The 23,469-nt window shown below is 45.8% G+C and overlaps 1 protein-coding gene across 1 annotated transcript in view; it reads right to left on the bottom strand.

Annotated features, from left to right (window-relative positions):
• The window catches only part of ZMYND8 (zinc finger MYND-type containing 8), a 123,218-nt gene that overhangs the window by 37,540 nt on the left and 62,209 nt on the right, over window positions 1-23,469 (bottom strand). The window contains exons 11-12 of the mRNA XM_082670746.1: window positions 18,617-19,098; window positions 6,242-6,382 (exon numbers count right to left, since the gene is read on the bottom strand). Of these exons, the coding sequence (XP_082526872.1) occupies window positions 6,242-6,382; window positions 18,617-19,098 (623 nt within the window). The remainder of the gene's footprint in view (window positions 1-6,241; window positions 6,383-18,616; window positions 19,099-23,469) is intronic.

The following is a 23,469-nucleotide window of genomic DNA, read 5'->3' on the forward strand; positions in this document are numbered from 1 at the left end:
GATAATCGAGTATGTGTGTGCACACGCGTGTATACCGGTGTGGGTCTGCAGTAAATGCAATCTCTTAACTTTAGCCTAAAGCCTGAATATTCATAATCAAGAGGAATGAAAAGAAGGTGAAGCATTTCATTTCACAAAATAAGGTTTCTCGGGTCAATGAGCCACCGTAACGTTTATTCTAAGAAGAAACCACCGAAAGCCTGGGAGGGGGCTAATCATCAGGTCCCTGGGAGCAGACTTTTAGGAGTTTAGCCAAATGTAATTATCTTTCTCCAACTTTCAGCTGTGTGTGAACTCGACTCTCCTCCGCAAGGAGAAAAGAAGAGCTTCTCTTTCTCATTTAGCTCCTAGCAGCTTATCAGGACTCCTTCCACCTCTGCCCTTCTATATCGGGAATATCTGCGGAATCCACCCTTGCTGCCAACATTGTGAACTTTTCAGCTGATATGAAGACAGCTGAGGCTATAAGTGGAAACCGGGGATAAAAAAAAAAAATACCCGCACTAGAGAAAAGAGGCACGATCTTCCATTGCTGGAGGGAGCGTGAATCAGAGCCACCCTTTAGAGGGCGATCTAGCAGCCTCTCTCCAAATGTCAACAGCACATGGCCTCTGACCGTCAGGTTCCACTTCTAGGAATGTATCCTGCGGATTCACTCCCACGTGGGCACAAGGGTCTTCACTGCAGCTATTTCCAACAGCAAAAAATGGAAAACTACTCAATAAATAAGGTGCCTGGATAAATAAGTTACAGTTTACCTTTAAACGGAAAAAAATACAGCTGCTAAAATAACACAGGGGCAGAGCTCTCTACGTGGTGATATGGAAAGCCCATCTGTTTAAGGAAAAGGAAAATAATCAGTAAAGGACATTAGCATTGGTGTGTGGGAGAAAAGAAGGAAAGGGAATACAGAGATACAAATATATGTGTTCTTGGGGCTTCTCAACGCTGACATGTGGAGCTGGATAAGTCTTTCTTTTGCGGGGTGGGGAGGTCAGGGTAAGGGCCGGGAGCTGTCCTGGGCACTGTAGGATGTTTGAGAGCAACCCTGGCCTCCACCCACTAGATGCCAGTAGCACCCATATCCCAGTTGGGATAATAAACAGGTGTCTAGACATTGCCAAATGGGGACCAAATCACCCAGGCTGATGTCTAGAAGCGCTCCCCAAGGAGACTAAAAAAGAGCCAACAGGGTCAGAGGATGACAAAACAAAAAAAAAGACCCAACAGTGGTCACTCTTTTTTGGGGGGTGAATAAGGGGGTCACAGAGACAGGTGATCAGAGGTTACAGGTAGACTGGCTTTTCATTAGACATCTTTCTGTACTTTGAAATTTCTCTTACCGTGTGCATTCATTACTTATAAAAACAAAACTTTTTTTCTTCAATTGTGTAACTCCACAAAAATCAGAAGGCCCTAACGGACAGCCGAGCCATCGCCACGGTGCCCTGACGGAAGACAAGCCACTATGAGGTGAGAGGAACAGCCATCAAAACAAAATGTTTTAAAAGAAAACTATAAGCACTTCTTTTTTTTTAGTTTAAAAAAAAAAATCTCCTTTATTCAAAAGGTGTAGGCAGACTATAACGAATGGTCTTCTAGGAGGCACAAAACAGCAGCTCCGTCAAGGGAACAACGTCCTTCAGACAAGAGACCCTGGCAGACGCTCTTATCCATCAGTCAAGCAGAGACCTTCCCCACCTTGTTCACTATTTTTTAAAAAAATATCAAGACAACATCTGGGCAACCGGGGTACCCAGCCCTGCATCCACATCCTCAAAGTCTCACTTTCTGCAGAGAAAAGAAAGCAGGCCTGACAACAGCAACAGTGGAAGAATAAATAAGCAGAAAGCCTTCAGGTCTGACTACGTTCCATCGTCGGCATCTCTGACGGAGCATCAAGGCACATTTCTGTCACTAACAGGACGACTCAACTGCTGCGTTTGTTGAGCCAAAAGCAAACACCGTGTGCGAGAGGAGAGAGGATTCCCAGAGAAAGCACACAGGAGTCTAGAGGAAGGAAAGAACCACTCTGGTCCCCTCTCCCCCTGTGCCATAAACTCTTTCTTATTCGGGACTTATTTTGTAACTGCCGTAGAGGCACAGAAGGGGGCTGGAACCTAGCCTGGCTCCTTATTTTAGAGCAGAGAGAAGGGGCCCAAGACAGCAAATGAGGCCCGGTGTGTTGGCGTGCAGGGCCTTCCCCTCCGTCATGCAGCAAAATAAATCGTAAGAGTAAAGCCCACGGGCTGGTGGTTGTATTTTTGGTTGTACTTGTTTCTTTGGCCTAAATAGAGATTATTTTTACTTTTTATTTTTGATCCTGCACCTTGCGGGATCTTAGTTCCCCAATCAGGGATCAAACCCACACCCTCAGCAGTGAAAGCACCGAGTCCTAACCACTGGACCACCAGGGAATTCCAAATAGAGGTGGGGTTTTTTTGTTGTTTTTTGCGGAACGCGGGCCTCTCACTGTTGTGGCCTCTCCCGTTGCGGAGCACAGGCTCCGGACGCGCAGGCTCAGTGGCCATGGCTCACGGGCCCAGCCGCTCCGCGGCATGTGGGATCTTCCCGGACAGGGGTACGAACCCGTGTCCCCTGCATCGGCAGGCGGACTCTCAACCACTGCGCCACCAGGGAAGCCCCCAAATAGAGGTTTTTAATGAAACTGACGGTCAACTTTTAAAACCTAGAAGAGTTCACATAAAAAATCTGGATTGCTGTTTTTTCTTGAAAATTCAGAGTTGGACAGCACAGGTTCAACTTGTGGGAGCTGCTTCCTTTAGAAAGCCACTTTGTCCTTCATGCGACCGTCCATCCAAACCTTCACCTGACCCCTGACCCTACAGCTGGGCAGACTAACCCAGCAGCACAAAGAGGCACAGTGGCGAGGGCCCATGAAAATCAAAACACGTCCTTGTCCTGCAGCATTTCAGTTCTCGTATCTCAGTTAAAAGTCCGAGATACACACAGACAAGCCCGAGTCTAAAGGCCAAACTCAACCACAAACCACGTGTTGATCCTGGGTAGGTAACTTTGCTTCTCTGTGCAATGGGGTTATTACCTTACCTTGAAGGTCACTGTATTTTTTTTTAATACTTTTAACTTACAGAAAGTAAAATTCACCTTTTGGAGAATATATGACTTTTAACACCTGCAATAGATGCGAGTAGCCACCAGCACAAACAGAATGCAGAACAATTCCATCTACCAAAGAATCCCTTTGTGATGTGTAGTCAAACCCTCCCCAACTCCCAGCAAGCACTGATCTTTCTTCCATCTCAGTAATTTTGCCTTTTCCAGTGTTTTTTTTAATGAAACACTGTTTTGTTAGATATAATGATGTCATTATGATCCCTAGCACTGTCTCATTTCTGTCTGTTCAAAGCAGTTACATGGATGCCAGACATCAAGTCCCATGAGAATTATTCAGCATTTCCCTCCACTTTCTTATTTTTCTACCCATCCACGGCACTTTTCACCAATCCCTACCTGATCCTCTTGCCACTGGGTAACTGAAATTCCTACCCATAAAACGCCACATTCCCTATGCATTTGTTTCCGCTGACAAAACGAGGCATTGGTCCCAGGAATGGAAAGAGCTGGCGGGGAGCTTCTGCACAGGAGAGCCTTGTACTCTGCCGTGCCCACCTCCAATACACACCCCACGAAAAAAACCTTTCACTCCCACGCGTGGGTCAAGCCAAATGGAAAAACCCAGAGCATCACACAGACGCCCAAGGACAGCCCGGTTTACAGAAGGAGCTACTCCTGCCACACATGACTGGCAGAGAGGAAGTACGACTGTGAGAACGTCTCTGTACAGCTTTCTTTTCGGGGGTGCAGAGGTGGGAGGAGGGTGTGAGAAAGCAAACCACACTGCTGAGAACGATGAGTGTTCCCCAGGGGAACGGATGGGTCCCCGTGGGTTCAAGTGAAGAATTCCCACCAGCCAACCTGAGCTGGAGCCCCTCAAGCCACCACCCGGACTGTCCCATCACTTCCGGGCTGCACGACCTGGTGACCTGGGTAAATGAGGCCCCAGCCTCCATGGAAACACAGGCTCCCTCCAGCCCGGCCACCTCTGGCTCTGTAATCCCAGATCCTAGGGTCGCCTCTCCAGTGCTCTGTTTCTCCATCTGAAAATGACATCTCAGGACAAGATGAACCCAGAGGGCTGTGACCACCAGAGGCTGTGGATTCAGGCCGGAGCATCACTCCACAAGGGTGGCCGCCCCTCCCTTCCTGAAACCCGGTATACTCAAGGCCTCCGGAGTAGGCCACACTCCCCGAGTGTTGCTTTCTCCTCGGTCCCCTGCGCTTTCTCAGCCTCCTCTGCTCACTTTTCCTGAGGTCTAACATGTGCAAGCGGCCCAGGCCCCTCACTCCTTCTTTATGCTCTGGACCAGGGTCTCTCAGCCTCAGCACTACTGTCACTGCGGCTGGATAATCCTCTGTCGTGGTGGGCTCTGTCCCACGCGTTGTAGGAAGTTTAGCAGCATCCTTGGTCTGCAACCACTAAAGGAATGCCAGCAGCGTCCCCCACTCTCCGCCTCCCCTGAGTTATGAGAACTACTGCTTGAACCCAATCCCACGTATAAATCAAGATTCCCAGAATTACACCTCCTGCCCTGACCTGGCCTGACTCAGCCTCCAATTGCCTTCATGACCTCTCCACCTAGGAATTTAGCTGGCATCTCAAACTTACAGAATCGAAAGCTGAACTCTTGGCTCCCACTCTCCTGCCATAACCAAATCTGTCAACACAGGCGCAACCCAGTAAATCTCTGCTGGGGGGGCCTGTACTAGATGCTAGTGGTGAGAGCCCACCCCACCCCCACGTTGTAACAACCGAAAATGTCTCTGGACACTGCTAAGTATCCTCTGGGGGGTCGGGGGAACTGCCCCTGGTTAAGAATGGCTGACACAGGCTCTTCCCAACACAACACCCTGAGAGGTCCTTCCAAAATGCCCAGTCAGTTCACATCCCTCCTCTGCTCAAATGGTCCCACACCAAGGTCCATGAGGTCCCTGTGTTCTCTGACCTCATCTCCCCTTCACCCACTAGGACACGTCACCCGGGCTTCCTTGCCATTCCTATAACACACCAAGTTCATCCTGACCCTAAGGCCTTGGATTTCCTGTTCCTTCTAGAATGTTCTTCCTCTGAACACCGACATGGCTGGGTTTTCTTGTCATGCAAATCCTTGGCCAGGTATCACCTCCTCAGAGGCCTTCCCTAACCACTGCCTCTTGCTCCTCCCACCCCCATCCTGCCCAGCTCTCTCCTTGTCATATGAATACCTTTTACCTTCCATGATGACCTGACCTCTCTTAGTTTTTTTAGCTTGATTATTATTTCTCCCTCTCTAGAACCAAGCTGTGTAAGAGAGCAGGGCCCTCACTCACCACTGTCCGCCCCAGGTCTAAAACAGTGCACAGCACATAACAGATGCTCAATAAAAATCAGGGCTCATGACTGAATGGCTTAATAAAATAGCTTCCTAGTTGGGTGTTTAGCATTTCTGGTGCTAATTTTTGTTAAAGACTTTGGCCTAAGGTAATGCTTTCAAAAGAACCAACTGAAACTCAATGAGTTTAAAAAAAAAACAAAAAAACTACTACATCAAGGATGAAGACTAGCATTAAAAAAAAAAAAGAATTAAAACAATATGTCAGAACACACTATACATAAGAAAAGTAAATACTGAATCATAAAACAATATATACCGTGTGTGTCTGTGTGTGTGTGTCTGTGTGTGTGTGTGTATATACACACATATATATATAACTTTAAATATACGTATTTACAAATATAAGAACTGTGTTACTGTGGTCCAAGGCTATAAACACTGGCCTAAGGTATTTCAAGATAAAACAGCCTTGCATGTCAACAAGCTCTGGGAAATCCCTTGCTAGTTCCTTGTACTGATCTCTCTTCATCTCCATCCACTGTACCTTTTCAAAATTTTGTACACAGAAAAGAGTTCAGGGTTCAAGAACCACACACAGGGACTTCCCTGGAGGTTCAGTGGTTAAGACTCCACACTTCCAACGCAGAGGACACAGGTTCGATCCCCGGTCAGGGAACTAGGATCCCACATGCCGTGCGGCCAAAAAAAATTAAAATACCAATCTTTTTTTTAAAAAAAAAAAAGAACCACACACAAAAGAGGACATTACAACTTGCAGAAATACTCATAGCTGCTACGGAAAGAGGCTTCCCAAAATTCCAACTGACCCAGGTTAAGATTCAGGATGCTTCCCGTGGTGGACGTCTTGTCTGTTTTCGTCGTGATTGGTGTTGATACTTGAGGAGAGAAAGGTTTCGGACTGCCAGATAAACTCCCCGCTTGTCCTGTCTTGGTGGAGGCTGGTGAAGCTGAAAAAGTAAGTTACTCGTTAAAAGACAGATTTACAAATAAAGAAACATATAAAGCTTGTAGGTGTGGGGCAGGGAGGAGAGTACAGAAATTCTATTTGATTTCAACCAGGCCGCCAGAGCAACAGAGGGGGTTGGAGCAGGAAGGGCTGGCTATGTAATTCAAGCAAAGGGCTTTAACCCGATGTTAAAGCCATGAAGGAAGAAGGCCGCCCCAGTCATTCTATTAAACACAAAGCTCTAAGACAAATCGGCTAAGCTGCCACTGAAATTGGTTTGGCCCATTCACGGGTGTAAATCTCAAAACAAACAGCGATTAAACCAGCCCCCGTCTCGGTCCAGATGCAGAGACCAGAGCCAAGCTTACAAATGGCATGTCGTCCATTTGTGGGAGACGCAGGGGCCAGTTCACCCAGCCACTGCACCTGCCAGGGGCCAGCTCCACCCCTTGGGAGCTCGCAGGCTTCTCATTTCAAAGGTCCTGCAATGCTGAACGAAGCCAAACTCCACAACAGATGGAGTGAGGGTGCTGTTGGTAAATTACCTCCCTCCTTACTGGGTTTCAAACTTTTATAGGAGGATAGAGTCGTACCTATGCCTGAGTCTTAAAAATACCTTAAAACTCCCAACTTCCTGCTCCCCTGAGCAGGTGGGGGAAGAGAGAACAGAAACCAAACCATTTAACAAAACAAAGTGTTCAGATGGGCCAACTGGGGCCTCCCAAAGACCTTTTAGATCCTGCCCCTTTGCTGAAGTGGCTCTGTATTATTGGGCTGTCCTGTTACCATAAACGTGTGACAGGCATTCAAATGGCCAGCTCCCCTCAGATGTGCAAGAAACCTCAAGAAAGCTGTTGATGGTGATGGGGTTAGACTCGCGACATCGCAGGGACTTCACAAGTGCTTGGACACGTTGCTGCGTTCTTGCCTTGGTTTCCTCATCTGCCAAATGGGGATCCTCAGAGTCAGGATTCAATGGGTTAAACTCTACACCAGCTCAACTAGTCAACATACATGAGCTAGCCTCAGCTCCAGCGCCAGGACCTGCCAACACTATTTTTAATGCAACAGAGTGGGAAAGACTCTAGATGTAGGGAGAAGTGGATTAAAGCATGGATCAGGAGCCAAAAGAGAGGTTCAAATCCCAGCTCTGTGGACATGCTGTGTGACCTTGGGCAAGTGACCTGATGTCTCTGAATCTCCTTTCCTGATAGCTACAAAGAGGGATACTAATAATATAATACAAAAGGATTGATTAAAGTATCTAACTCATGAGACTTCCCCGGTGGCGCAGTGGTTAAGAATCCACCTGCCAATGCAGGGGACACGGGTTCCAGCCCTGGTCCGGGAAGATCCCATGTGCCGTGCGGCAACTAAGCCCATGTGCCACAACTACGGAGCCTGAGCTCTAGAGTCCGTGAGCCACAACTACTGAAGCTCGCGTGCCACAACCACTGAAGCCTGTGCACCTAGAGCCCATGCTTTACAACACGAGAAGCCACTGCAACGAGAAGCCCGCGCACCGCAACGAAGAGCAGCCCCCACTCGCCGCAACTAGAGAAAGCCCGCGCACAGCAACAAAAACCCAACGCAGCCAACAAATAAATAGAAAGATAAATAAATAAATAAATAGAAAGATAAATAGAAAAATAAAGGTGTTTCAAACGATTTAAGTATCACCAATAAAATCCTTAGTATTAGGATTTTTAATTATTATTCATTCATTTATGTTCTGTTTCCAAAAGAGATCTGCAGTGGCTGAAAAGATCAGTGCAGTGTATTCCCTCCACAAGGATTAAAGACCAGAGTCTTTCTAATTGTATTCCCTTAAGCAAACTAGCAAGTGGGTCTCGCAGGGAGGGTCTTAGCATACTAGCAGAAGCACTGCTTGGGGCTGCAGGGAACTTTGACAAGGAAGACTAACCCTAAAGGGTAGCGGGAACCAAAACCACACAAAGGTGCGGGGTCACACAGAGGACTCAAGCAAGGGAGTCCACGTTTCCCTATTTAACAGTTCAAGTTACATAGTAAGAAGGAGAGGCTGGCAGGTGGTCTAGCAGAGCCCTACCCCCCGCTGTGGGCCTGCAGGGAATTTACCAAGAACACAGGGAGACTCATTAGTTTTCTTATATATATATATGTTTGTATAGTTAAAAAATAATAACTGGAGGCTTCCCTGGTGGCGCAGTGGTTGAGAGTCCGCCTGCTGATGCAGGGGACGCGGGTTCATGCCCCGGTCCGGGAAGATCCCACATGCCGCGGAGCGGCTGTGCCCGTGAGCCATGGCCTCTGAGCCTGCGCGTCTGGAGCCTGTGCTCCGCAACGGGAGAGGCCACAACAGTGAGAGGCCTGCGTACCGCAAAAAAATAATAATAATAATAACTGGAACAACAAACCTTCAATTTCATAGACATATAACGTTTCCTTTGTTAATAAAATTTAAGTATTGAAAGTTCAAGAGACACGTTCTAAATTTTTAAAAAATTTGAAATACAGCACTTGGATACGTGAACACCGGTTTCCCATGGAGACGGGTCTGGTTCACTTTCCACCCGGCCAGCAAAGGGCAGGGGCCACCCTCACTGGCGTCTGGTACTGCAGTGCTTCATGTAATCAGGACCAGGACAGCACCTCGGGGTCACCTAGCAACCCACACTGCAGAACTCGCCTCTGAGAAAGTGATGGCCAGTGCCCATCCCTGGCTACCACCTACCCCACCTCCCCAATTTGTGAAACACCTGTGTCCGTCTTGACCTCCCCACAACCACTCACCCAGTTGTTCAAGGCCAAACACGTCTACACTGTCTCAATTCCTCCTCTGCTCTCCCGCCTCAGCCTACCCAGCCCTTCAGCGAGTCCTCTGCACACCACTTCCAAAATACACCCAAATCTTCGCACTCACCTCCATCCCAATCTCCAGGGCTATCACCCTCAAGGGGCAGAAAGTAGATCTTAGAGGGTGAAAAAAATCTTACTCTTTTTATAAATAAAGCACACGTGCCGTACGTAAAAGGACATACAATACGTTTAAAGTTCATGAGGGTCCACTCTTAAGTACAGACGCCAAAGAAGTGAAAACCTATACTCAAATCCTCAAAACAGCACTATGCACAGTAATGCAAAGATGGAAACAACCCAAGTGTCCAACAACACACAGACAAGCCGTGGTATAAAGGAATGAAGTTCTGATGCACGCTGCAATGCGGGTGACCTTGAGAACGCCACACTAAGTGAAAGGAGCCAGATACAAAGGTCATGTTTTATAGGATTTCACTGAAATGAAATATCCATACTGAGCACGTCCATACAAACAGAACGCAGATCGATGGCTGCCAGGGGTCAGTGATGGCGCAAAGGGATGGGGGTGGGAGAGGGGGCAGGGATGAGAAGTGCCTGCTTGGCAGGTACAGGGTTTTGTTCCGGGGTGATGGAAATGTCCTGGAACTAGGTAAGAGTGGTGGATGCACAGTGTTGTGGCTGTACTGAATGCCACTGAACTGTCTACTTTGAAATGATTAATTTTCTGTTATGTGGCTCTCACCTCCATTTTAAAAAATATTCACGGGAGGACAATTAAGAAGAAAGTGTCTAGGGGCTTCCCTGATGGCGCAGTGGTTGAGAGGCCGCCTGCCGAGGCAGGGGACACGGGTTCGTGCCCCGGTCTGGGAAGATCCCACATGCCACGGAGCGGCTGGGCCCGTGAGCCATGGCCGCTGAGCCTGCGCGTCCGGAGCCTGTGCTCCGCAACGGGAGAGGCCACAGCAGTGAGAGGCTTGCGTACCGCAAAAAAAAAAAAAAAAAAAAAAAAGAAGAAAGTGTCTAAAAGGGCTCCTTCGGGGGTGATGATGAAGAAAAGGTTTGGGAAACACTGCCCTAACACATCAGTTCCCACGAAGACCCTGTAAGAGCTCCCCGCAGGTCCCCTACCACCTGCCACAACACCCCCTCCCAGGGCACCTCCCCCCAGCAGCCGGGACAGCGTCTTAAACGAGGAAAGCAAACATCACTCCTCCACCTAAAACCATCCAGGGGCGTCCAGTTCCCCAGAATAAAAAAAAACCAATGAGACAGCTGACCTTTCCTTGCCTCATTCTGGAATCTCCAGCCACGTGGCCCCTTGTGCTTGGCCCCTCCAAGATCAAGTCCGCTCCCAACTCAAGCCTTTACACTTGGAATTTCCGAGGAAAGACACCCCACCCACCCAACCCACCACTCCCACCCAGATCATACTGGCCAGCCGTCCTCAACATTTGGGTCCAATACCACCTCCTCAGAGCCCTCCCCTGCCAGCCCCATCTAAGCTGGTCCAGGTGCCCCTTTTGCCTTGAGAATATCAGCTCCAGAACAGGCTCCTTGCCAGCCACTGACGCTGCCTGAGACATTTACAACATGAGCAGATACATGAGATGATTAACTGAAGAATGAATTCTCCGTTCCTCTTCTCATGACTGTGGTCACAATAAGCAATAAAGAAATGATAATGACAACCAATAAAACCTCTCCATTACAAAGGTGCCAATTTACACCATCTCCTCGATATTCTGCAGCTACTAGAGGCATACTGAGTGATTAGGCATCCAAGGAAAACACATGGATAAGCAGCTCACAGAAAAATACAAATGGTCAAGAAGCACCCTGAGCTCGACATAAATAAATGTAAACTCAGGTAAGGCATATGGAGATACACAGATAAACCTCCAACCTACATCCTTTTCACCTGCATGGTACACTTGTTTCAAAAATAACACCTAGTGTTCAGGGTAGGTGAGGAAAGAGGTACACTCACAGGCATCAAAAAACTATTCAGAGGCTTCCCTGGTGGTGCAGTGGTTAAGAATCTGCCTGCCAATGCAGGGGACATGGGTTCGAGCCCTGGTCCAGGAAGATCCCACATGCTGTGGGGCAACTAAGCCCGTGCACCAGAACTACCGAAGCCCGCGTGCCTGGAGGACGTGCTCTGCAACAAGGGAAGCCACCACAGTGAGAAGCCCGCACACCACAATGAAGAGTAGCCCCTGCTCGCCACAACTAAAGAAAGCCCACACACAGCAACGAAGATCCAACGCAGCCAAAAATAAATAAATAAATTTATATTTTAAAAAAAAGTAAAAAAAAAAAAACACTATTCAGGAGAGCAGTTAGGTGATAATGATATTAAAATTAAAGTATACCAAATGTAAAATAGATAGCTAGTGGGAAGCAGCTGCATAGCACAGGGAGATCAGCTCGGTGCTCTGTGACCACCTAGAGGGGTGGGATAGGGAGGGTGGGAGGGAGACACAAGAGGGAGGGGATATGGGGATATATGAATACGTAGAGCTGATTCACTTTGTTATACAGCAGAAACTAACACAACATTGTAAAGCAATTATACTCCAATAAAGATGTTTAAAAAAATAAATAAAAAGTAGATGCTTGAACACAAAAAAAAATTAATTAAATTAAAGTGTACAGGGAATTCCCTGGCAGTCCAGTGGTTAAGACTCCATGCTTTCATTGCCGAGGGCATGGGTACAATCCCTGGTCGGGGAACTAACAACCCCACGAGCTGCGTGGTGTGGCAAAAAAAATTTTTTAATTTTTCTAAATATAAAAAAAAATTAAAGTATACGTAACACATGGACCCGAAGTTCCATTGCTATGAATTCACCCCATAGATATAAAAGTGCCCCTGATACTGGATATGCACGAGAAGGTTCACTGCAACAGTATTTATAATAGCAAAGGAATGGAAGATGGCTTATAAACGCCTGTTCATTAGAGACTGGCTAAATAAATAATGGTATACATACCACACAACCCTTAAAAAGAAAGACTCAGATCTCTACATCCTGACAAGAATATGTGTGGGAAAAAGAGAAAAAGGTAAAATCAAGTGTGCATAGAAATGTCCCCGTATGTGTAAATGTTTCTGAAAAGCATGCCCACATCTTTAAATGAACGTAAATTTTTTTTTTTCTAGCAGCACATCCCATAATCATGGAAACTTTGGAGAAAAACTGGAGCCCAGAAGTGGGGATAAAAAAATTAAAAACTTTAGCTTTTCCTTTATACCTTTCTATACCGCTCTAATATTGCTGGGTTTCATTTTGTTGTTTTAATTCTAACCATGTGCGTGTAGTCCTTTCATCGTTTAAAAAGAAAAAAAGGGTCAACTAGAGGCATTTAGATTATGAGCCACTTTGCGCTTTTAAAAATGCTTTTGCTTTTACTGTGGTTTTGTTGGGGGAAAAAAACTTTAAAACAGGTGCAAAAATGTATTTGTTAATATAAAAAATGTAATGAAGGGAGAGGAATTCTGTAATTGTGTGACTCCGGCGAAGTTCAATCACTGATATGTTCTTGAAGACTTTTATTCATGACCATCTAGAGAAACATGGAAAATATTAAGCTGGCCAAAATGTCCACAGCACTGGGGGTTAGAAAGTGAGCAAGGACCATATAGAGAGAGATATAAATATATAATTAACATATACATGTCAGTAGTGATGAGTTGAGAAACCCTGTTTGAAATCGCTCTAGACACACATATATACATTACAGACATTAAGAAAACAAATCAATGTATCTGTTTAAAACATCTGCATTCACATGACTTCATAAAATCTACCTACTACTGATGATGAGAATATGTGCACTCAAGTAGAAAGACGTCAAAGAAACACTGCTAAGTTGAAAGAAGCAAAACGTTTAGTACAATCCCATTCCATCACACACACACACACAAATTATTACTGTCATCATCACTGTGATTATATACATTAAAAAATTTTAGCCACCCAATTCTTAATAGTTGTCACCTCTCAGCGTGAAATCATGGACTATTTATTCTATAATATTAACATTTGAAAGGCATATCTTATATTCAGGGGAAAATGATGTAAAATGAAATGTCAATATTGGAGAGCTTCAAAGTTGAAGGTTGAGCAGAGTTTTATCAGGGCTGAAATTCAAAAGCACGGTCCATAAATCTATGGCTCTCAGTGAGAACTGGAGTGGTGACCATGCCCCCCAGGGGACACGTGACCATGTCTGGAGATGTTTTTGGCTGTGATAATTGTGGGCAGGGGTGTGCTACTGGCATCTAGTGGGTAGAGGCCAGGGACACTGCTAAACACCCTACAGGGCACAGGACACCACAGAGAATCATCCGGCCCAAAATGTCAGTAGTGCTGAGGTTGAGAAACCCTGTTTTAAATCACCCTACAGACATTTCTGAAAGCAAAAAGACAATTGGAAATGCACGTTTCAATTAGGCCTTGAAACAGATGCCAATCCTTTTTCATAAAGTCATACATCTTGCCCAAGGGAAGATCTAATTGCCTTTGAAGTCACAAATAATTCAATCAGATTTTACACTCTGATGTGCAATCCACAAGCAAGGGCTAAAACACATCATTTATCATCTACGTTTACAAAACCCCCAGACTGTGCCAAGTGCCCTTCTGACCACATGAACCAGGAGTGGCAGGATTAAATTAGAAAGAAAGGCCCCTTCCCTCCCACACACCCCAGCCCCCTGGGGCAGGTGGCAGTGGAGGATTTAATGACGCACACTCAAGTTCCTCTACTTAAAAAGCCCTGGCAGCAACCTACACATTCAAAGGGCTGGCGGCATCTTGCACCACTCTTGGTGGCATGAACAAATGAGCTCCACAGCATAGAATCCCTGGATGGTCTAGGACAGGACAGAAATGCTGTCCTGAATGGTTATTTAGTTCATGGAAAAGTATTCAGAACACAAGGTTAAGTTAAAAAAGAAAACCCTCAACAGTCTACACCAAACAGGTGATCCATGAAGCCGGTAGTTCACAGATGCATTTGACGCGCTCTATAGGTTTTGTTTGTTTTGTTGTGTTTTTTTTTTTCAGCCACACAGAATGCCGGATCTTAGTTCCTCAACCAGGGATCGAACCTGTGCCCCGTGCATTGGGAGCGCGGAGTCTTAACCCACTGGACCGCCAGGGAAGTCCCTATAGTTTTTTTTTTAATTTGAGCCAATGTGTAAAAGTTGGGGTAGTTTGCATTTTAAAAATATTTGAGAATTCTCTTGAACAGCCAGAAATCTGGCAACACTGAGCCACATCCCCATTTGGCTAGAACCAGCAGAGGGATCTGGTCCCCAGTGCCCTTTAAAAAAGCATACCTCTCTAGCTCAGCACACACGTATGGGAAGAGTAAGTACTGCTTCGGAAAGTGTTACACACACAAGCGCCCATGAGTGCGTCAACAGTCACGAAGACGAGTGGATTTCTGCTTTAGTTCACCCCAGTCCTTATCACTTCCAAAACTCACTCATTTCCATATCTGCCTGATCCCTGGAAGTATTTGAATTTTCAACTTGATAATATGATGTATAAACCAACACAAAGTAGTCCAGGATGGGAATTCCCTGGCGATCCGTGCTTTCACTGACAAGGGTGCAGGTTCAATCCCTGGTTGGGCAACTAAGATCCTGCAAGCCACTCAGTGCAGCGGAAAAAAAAAAAAAAAAAAAGAGTCCAGGAAACAATTTCTAAGGGCTGACTGTGGGAGGTGGCATTATCCCTGACTTTAGTTTTTGTAACTAGCACTTGTTTTAAGACAAACATGTATTGATTTCACAGGACAAAAAGAGTATCTGAAACCGTCTTCCCTTCTCCCTGAAGGAACCCACATGGGGCTGCAAGACCAAAGGACCACTATTGAGAGTGGTGAAAGCCAGGCCCCAGGACTCTTACCCTAATACATATTAATGACTTAAATCAGGATCCCGCAAGCAAATACTGGCAAAGGCATCAATCTGGCCAGGAGGTCTAGATAAAGGAGGAATCAGACAAATCATGGAGAATATAAACCACTCTGACCCTTAACACAACAAGATTCCAGGAGTAAAAGGAGTCTGGCTGAGCAAAGGGCTCCTCAGAGAGCTAAATCCAGCCCTAAGGATTACAGACACATGATTCTGAGCTCCTCAATCCCCCAAACAAAAGGAGGGTTTCTAAACTCTCATAAAAATTTTATCTAATAACTTATTTCAATGTGTAGTCTTATGTGGCTGGCTACAAATTTTTCCCTGCTGAAACTAATAAGCTTTTTCAATACTATGACAATCTTTTTTTTTTTTTTTTTAAACACACTTTTGGATAAAGCGCGGTCTTGTCTCAATTATACTCTCTCTGATTGTTGGGGCATTTCAATAAATAACCCACTTCTCCTTCCACAAAGTGCTATTATCGCTGCCAACAGCAGAGGGCAGTGGTGTGCAGTGCAAAGAACGCCCATCCAGATTCAGGATCTGGCTGTGGGAACTTCAGCACCCCCGCACTCTCCGCAGGGACTCCAACTTGCCTTCTGTAAAATGGGGAGACTGACTCGGAGTTTCTCTTAGTCTATAACAGAAACTGGCAAACCCATCCATGGGCCAAATCTGGCATACCACCCATTCTTGTATGGCGTGTAAGTTAAGAAGAGTATTTACCATTTTTAAATGGTTTGGGGGGGGGGGCGGATTAGTAGTTCATGAAACATACAAATTATATGGAGTTCAAATTTCAGTGTCTCAGCCACATACTACCTATGGCTGTTTTAGTAACACAACCAAGGTATTGAATAGTTGCACTGTTGTAACAAGAGCTCTACAAAGCCTAAAGTATTTACTGTCTAGCTCCTTACAGGAAAGAGGGCAATCTCTAAGACTAAAACAATTTTTAATAAATACCTTCTCTTCCTACACTCTTCACTGGCTGCCTAACTCACAATCAGCAAAATAACCCAGGCACATACTAGTAAGCAGTTATATTTTGGGAAACGGCTTTAAATTCTACTGAAATAGGGTATCTGCTAACTTACCACCTCAAAAGTCACTCATATAATAAGGAGTTTTGTCAGGAATTCTGACGTCATTTCAACCTCTGAACCTCTTGAGGAAAGAGAGAAGCTTAATTAAACCCATTACACGTGTTCTTCTTATTCCTCTAAAACTGTGTTTCCTGAAATATGGTGCTGGCACATCAAGAGTGGTTCAGAGACCAACATGTTTTATTTTACAAGTTATGTGCTAATTTCACGTATATCAGGAAAAAGCACAGCAAAAAATTTAAACACATGAACTTATATACTTTATTTAGCTTAGCATTTATAAACTGCGTCTGCAATTTATAAATTGCAGATTTAATATTTAAGAATGTAATAAAATAGGTGGTACTTAAGATTATGGCAACATATCACAGCAGTCAAAGTTCAGGCAACAGTAATTCATGGGATTGCTGCCGAGTTAAAACATTTTCTCAAAAGCATGATCTCTATGAGAACTAAAAGGCTGAGGAGTTTGTGTGGTTATATACCATGTTAACTTGGCTTAAATGGAATCATGTCATGGAATAAAAGTAAGCTTTTAAGGACTCTGCTCAGAAACCAGGGGGCAAAACGGAAGTTTTTTCTGAGGCTGGTGAACAGAAGTTATGTCATCAGAACGAAGCTCTATAACTCAACTGTGAGTCCCTCGACCACATGCCTGGATCAGACCTGGAGAAAGACTGCAGCCTTTATTCTGAAGAATCAAAAGCTGTTGGTAATTAACTCTCTACTCCACCTATAGTCATCTGGAGAGCAGCGACAAGCAGTACTTGAAATAAGCAAACCAGAAAGAAGCAACAACACAAACCGAAATGAGTGGAATTCTTTGAGTTTAACACTAAGTCCCCATCATTTTATCTTCCGGGGACATTGGCGGTCTCTTAACTGATGCCTGCTCCTTTTCTTTTCTTTTCTTTTTTTTTGGCCGCACCATGCGGCTAGTGGGATCTTAGCTCCCCGACCAGGGATCAAACCCAGGCCCTCAGCAGTGAGAGCATGGAGTCCTAACCACTGGACCACCAGGGAATTCCAGACACCTGCTCCTTAAAGAGTTCTTACGTGAAGGAAACAAGGGGGAGGGTGGTGTCTGAAAGGCTATCCAAGGGTAATGCTCTGGCCAGAGGTCTAATACTGGTCCAACTTTATTCATTCTGGAAAATATCTTAAGACCTTTTGAGCTGACATTTCATAACTGGAAATTTTATATTAAAATGCAGATTTCCCATTTCTCTGGAAGAATGTTAAGATGTGAAAACAGTTAAGTCCACATTCCTGTGGACATTCCATGGGCTGAAACCCTTGAGAATAGGGCATGTGTCCCAGGGTTCATCAAAAGTCTCCCCAACCCAGAGCCTCAGGGCCAGCTGCCTTCGTTACCATGTTCAGTGTGGAGCTACCTTCTACCCATGCTTCTCTAAGATACAACAAGAAAGAACAACGAGTAAAGGCCGTGTTTCAAGAAAAATGAGAGTACACCCGTTTCCTTGTGGAAACAGAGTTCTTAAAGGTTTTAATATGCAACCAAACTGTCTGGATAGAAAGAATTCAATTTAAGTCACCCTTGCTTTCGTTACACTCAGCCAGCATCCCTCATTTGTAACACCTCTCTGAATCCACACAGGCATGGGATGAGCAACTACCAGAAGAAATAATAGAGTAGCCAACATTTTTGTAGCACTTACTGTTTCAGGCACTGTCCTAAACCCTTTATGTATGGCGGTTCATTTATCCTCACAAGAACCTGAGGTAGGTCCTATCATTATGGTCGTGTTACCGGTAAGGAAACCAAGCCACGGAGGGATTAGGTACCTTGCCTAAAGCCACAGGGCTAGTGAGTAGCAGAGCTGGGATCTCATCTGAGACCAGCATCCTCATTCGTCACCACTGCTACAGCAGCAAGGTTCCAAAGTGCAACACAACCGTGAAACGGGTGGACCTTTAAGAAGTGGGACTGCTCTGGGGAGAGAATATGCTTGTTTCCCGTACATGTTCCTCTAATATTCGAGCCTTAAGTAATGTGAATATCTGGTTTTGATAGAAAAATGTTTCAATTAAAATAAAATTCTTGAGAAAGAAAAAAACTGTTGTAGGAAGTTGTGATTCATCTCAGAGGCATTTGAACAGAACTCTGAAGGATTTCTGGCCACCTCTGCCCACTTCTAGGAACGACCTCCAGCTGGCCTTTGGGGAACACTTTTCTCATTTTTTGGGTCCCTAACAGCAAGAATCCCAATGGGTTACTCAGTTAAAAATTAAAACTTGCTCCACTGGGATGAAACGCCACGCAGCTCTCTTTGACTCTGTGATGCTCACCAGGTAGGGCCAGACAGGTGTGGCCCCGATGGGAGCGCCCCTGTGTCCCAGGGGGCCCCTGTACCCTCTCCCACCTGGGGCTGACCTGTGCTCTTGTCCAGGAAGTCTATGGACTCCTCACTCGCGCTGAAGTGGCTGGACGTGGCCTTCTTCTCGGCGTCCTGCTCCACGTCGGAGCCTGTGTGCACGGAGGAGTTGGTGCTCATGGGGGAGCGTGGCATGTCCGACAAGGAGATCCTGCGGCCTGTGCCCCCGCTCAGCATCGGCTTGCTCATCAGGATCTTGGGCGACGCCGTCATGTCAAAGTTGAGCTTGACCTTCTCCTGCTTGTCTATCTTGGCAGCACCAGCGCTGGGGTTGGAGGGGTCGAGCAGCATTTGGTACTGGCTGTTGGGCGTGTAGGGCGTCCTGAATGGAGAGTAATTAAAGACCCCAAACTTCCGGCGGATGTTCTCCACGTAAACCTCCATCTCTTGCATTGCACTGTTGAAGATGCTTTTGGTCTTTTTCACAGAAAAAGGAATCTCTTTAGACATGAGGTAGCAATTATTTATTGGAACCCAGGCCCTGGGAGTGCAAAAGAGAAAGGGAGTTTAAGTCAACTGTGGTCATTTCCAAGATTCTTAAGTTTTTTACAATTTATTGTGCAAGAACACTTAACATGAGTTCTACCCTCTGAAGAAACGTTTAAGTGAATCACACATAACTGCCGTATCAACTGAAAAACAAAGCACAACCTAAAAGTTGAGAATTATTTATTTGGCGGACAAAACTGAGGACTTGGACTTCCCTGGTGGCGCAGTGGTTAAGCGCCGCAACTATTGAGTCTGTGCTCTAGAGACCGGGAGCCATAACTACTGAAGCCTGCGCACCTAGAGCCCGTGTTCCGCAACAGAGAAGCCACTGCAATGAGAAGCCCACACACCGCAACGAAGAGCAGCCCCTGCTCACCGCAACTAGAGAAAGCCTGCATGCAGCAACAAAGACCCAACGCAGCCAAAGATAATAATTAATTTTTTTTTTTTTTTTTTAAAAAAAGGACTTAAGCCTGGACGCAGCCTCTCAGATCACGCTGAGGGACTGCTCCCAAGAGGTCAGGGAGGAGCCAGTATATACAGGAGATTTTGCAACGAAGACCAGGTAGTGGGAACTTCAAATATTATCATTAATTAAAGAAAACCAAGCATCTCAAGTTAAAGAATTTAGCATTTTTTTCCATGTGTGGGAAGATGTAAGCATCAGGGCTCACTGACATCATTCCTTTGATATGCACTTTAGCTGTCAAGGACAAGAGCCTGTGCCTTCCCATCCCGAGTGTCCTCAGGGTGCACCGCTTAGGGTGGCTACAGTGGCTGAGGGCGGGGCAGCGGGCTACCTGTTTGTCTTCAGCCTGAGTTCCCTCAGGGCTCACCATCCAGGGCCTTTTACTGGCTTGATGGCTGCAACATCCTTTGTTTACTGAGAGGGCAGGCAACACTTTTTTTCCACAGCTGATTATAGGTATATGTTGGTACAGCAGCTCTCTAGAGCTTATTCATTTTGTTTAACTGAAACTTTACACCTGTTAATTAGTACCCCCCATTTCTCCCTGCCCCCAGCCCCTGGCAACCACCGTTCCACTCTTTGATTGTATGAATCTGACTATTTTAGATAGCTCGTACAAATGGAGTCACGTGGTATCTGTGTTTCTGGGACGGGCGTATTACCCCACTTAGCCTGACGTCCTCCAGGTTCAGCCATGACGCCACATACTTCTCAAGGCTGAACATTATTCCACTGTATGTACAGACCACACTTTCTCTATCCATTGATCTCTCTCGATGGTCATTTAGGTTGTTTCCAGAATTGTTTTTCTTTCCTTAATGCAAACCAAATTAGCCTAGTGGATTTTCCAAGATTCTTAAATACGTATTCCTTTTTTTTAAATGACTTGGTTTGAGTGGTTAGTTAACGATCCACTCAACAGGCACGTTCTGTCACAAGGACCACACGTGAACACGAAACTCAGCTACGACATTCAAAGGCTCAATAGCTTAGTCATTTTAATCCATTAAAACAGTAATAAATCCCCTTTGGCTCTGGGTTGGTAGCGAGTAAGAAAACAGTCTGCATCCTAGACTACACCTCTGAAAAGAGAATTATCCCCCAAATCTCATTCTCCTGCACTCAGACATAAAGCACTTTCTTTTCTCTTTTAAAACTGCCCCTGGAAGTGGTAGCAAGGTTCCACAGAAAAAAGTAAAACTTGCTGCTGATGAAGATGATGATGATGATGATGAAAATGATGATGGTGACGACTTTGATGATGAGGAAGCTGAAGAAAAAGCTCCAGTAAAGAAACCTGTATGGATAACTCCAGCCAAAAATGCACAAAAATCAAACCAGAATGAAAAAGCCTCAAAACTATCAACCCCAAAATCAGAAGGTCAAGAATCCTTCAAAAAACAGGGAAAAAAAACCTCCTAAGACACCGAAAAGGACCTAGCTCTGTAGAAGACATTAAAGCAAAAATGCAAGCAAGTATAGAAAAAGGTGGTTCCCTTCCCAAAGCGGAAGCCAAATTCGTCAATTATGTGAATAACCGTTTCCGATGACTGACCAGGAGGCTATTCAAGATCTCTGGTAGTGGAGGAAGTCTCTTTAAGAAAATAGTTTAAACCGTTTGTTAAACTCTTCTGTCTTAGTTCATTTCTGTAACAGTTGATATCTGGCTGTCCTTTTTACAACACAGAGTGAGAACTTTCCCTACCGTGTCCAATAAATGTTGTCCAGGTTCCATTGCCAAGAATGTGTTGTCCAAAATGCCTGTTTAGTTTTTAAAGATGGAACTCCACCCTTTGCTTGGTTTTAAGTATGTATGGAATGTTATGATAGAACATAGTAGTAGTAGTGGTCAGACAAATGGAGATGGTGAGGAGACAAAAATATACATGTGAAATAAACTCAGCATTTTAACACAGTTAAAAAAAAAAAAGCTTTTTTTTTTTTTTTTTTTGCGGTACGCGGGCCTCTCACTGTTGTGGCCTCTCCCGTGCGGAGCACAGGCTCCGGATGCGCAGGCTCAGCGGCCATGGCTCACGGGCCCAGCCGCTCCGCAGCATGTGGGATCATCCCGGACTGGGGCACGAACCCGTGTCCCCTGCATCGGCAGGCGGACTCTCAACCACTGCGCCACCAGGGAAGCCCCCCCAAAAAAAAGCTATTTTTTTAAGCTCTGCAGGCATTTGATAAAATATTTTCTACATTTGTATATAATAGTGTCTGTGAAATAAAACTGAAAAAAAAAAAAGGCAAAATCTTTTAAAGGACAAAAAGCCCATGATGAGACTCTTCAGAACAAAAGCCTCCAGGGGCTCTCTCTCTCTAACATTTATTAACTTGACAATGGGGGAATTCGCTGGCGATCCACGGGTTAGGACTCCCGGCTTTCACTGCCAAGGGTCCAGGTTCAATCCCCGGCTGGGGAACTAAGATCCCATAAGCCACACAGAGCGGCCAAAAAAAAACATGACAATGAACATGCAGTGGTCTGTGCTATTTCTTATTCTGCTGCCCCGCCTTATTTTGCTCACCCCTGGTCCAGGCTTATGTTTTGGCTCTGCAACCTCGAAGCGAGCTCCCCGAGAAGGGACAGCACATCACAACCCTTGCAGCCTCCCCTGAGTCCGTGTCCTGTTTCTGGGTCAGACCCAGAGCAGGCTGTTGACAAGCCTGCCCCATTCTGCTTTAAAAACATCCTGGGAAGGAAGGGACGTCCATCCTTTTAGAAGTGGCTTCCACTACAGCTGTCAGGGACTCCCTGCCCAAGGCCAACTGAAACCTCCCTACAACTCCTACCTACAGTCCCTCCACCACCGGGATATCCTTAACGACTCCCCCAATGTGCACCCTGCACCCAAAATGAGCCCAACAGTTCGACAGGTCCCCTCCAAGGGGACAGGAGACACCACGGAGGGAGGGTTAAGGAAATCTCGTGGGGCATCAGACTTGGGCAGCTGTCTATTTCACAAATGTAGGGGGACCGGCTTCCAGGACAGCTCCCACCCAGAACCAACCTACACCTGCAAGTTCAAGGGAAACAGCCTCTGGAAACAGGGCCGGTGAAGCTCATGGCCCCTAAGCCACCTTCAATGGCTGTCAGGCAGGCAGGATTAAGAGGTTCATGCAGAGTGGGCACAGCTGGAGAATCCACGACTCTTAAGGCTCTGGGAATATCTGGTGCTTGGGGGACAGCAATGCTTGCCGCCCGCCATGGATATCCTAAGTATTATCCACACTGAGTTACACTATAGAATAATCCCAATCATCAGGATGGTTCATTAACACTTGCCATGCTCTAATGAAGAGGCAGGAAGATGTACAACCTGCTATGTCTCTTGCTCTTCCAATAAAAGCCAGACTTCTGACCAAAGCCACCCTGGTGACCCAGGCCCAGCCCAGCCCTCTGATCCCACCTCTCACCCACCCTCTCCTCCCTTATCCTGTTCAAACCACACTGTGTTCATGGATTTCCCTGAGCAATTAACTCAGCCTTGGCCTGCCCTTTCCCCACCTGAGTCCCTGCTCTCTCTGGTCCCTCTACCCAGATCTTCACCAGGTCCCACCACTACCTCCTGACCTGAGATCATACTGTCTATTCCCCACTTGTATGTCATCTGCCTTCCCCCCTTCCGACGGGCAGTGTCTGCCTGCTCGCTCCTGTATCCCAGCATCTAGTACTCAGCGTGGCACACGGCAGGCACCAAAGATATGTTTCTTTGAATGAATGAATAAAGGAATTTTAGAAAAACTTCCCCAAAAATAGTCAAAATCAAAGTATAATACTTCCTATCAAACCTAGAACCATCTCAGCTGATTTCCATTTTGTCTCCTATCAATGGATTGCCGGGATTCCTGGTAAATGATTTCAGATTACTTTGATATTCTTTTTTTTTTTTT

This window comes from Grampus griseus, assembly GCF_964374135.1.
Source record: "Grampus griseus genome assembly, chromosome: 14".
Lineage (NCBI taxonomy): Eukaryota > Metazoa > Chordata > Mammalia > Artiodactyla > Delphinidae > Grampus > Grampus griseus.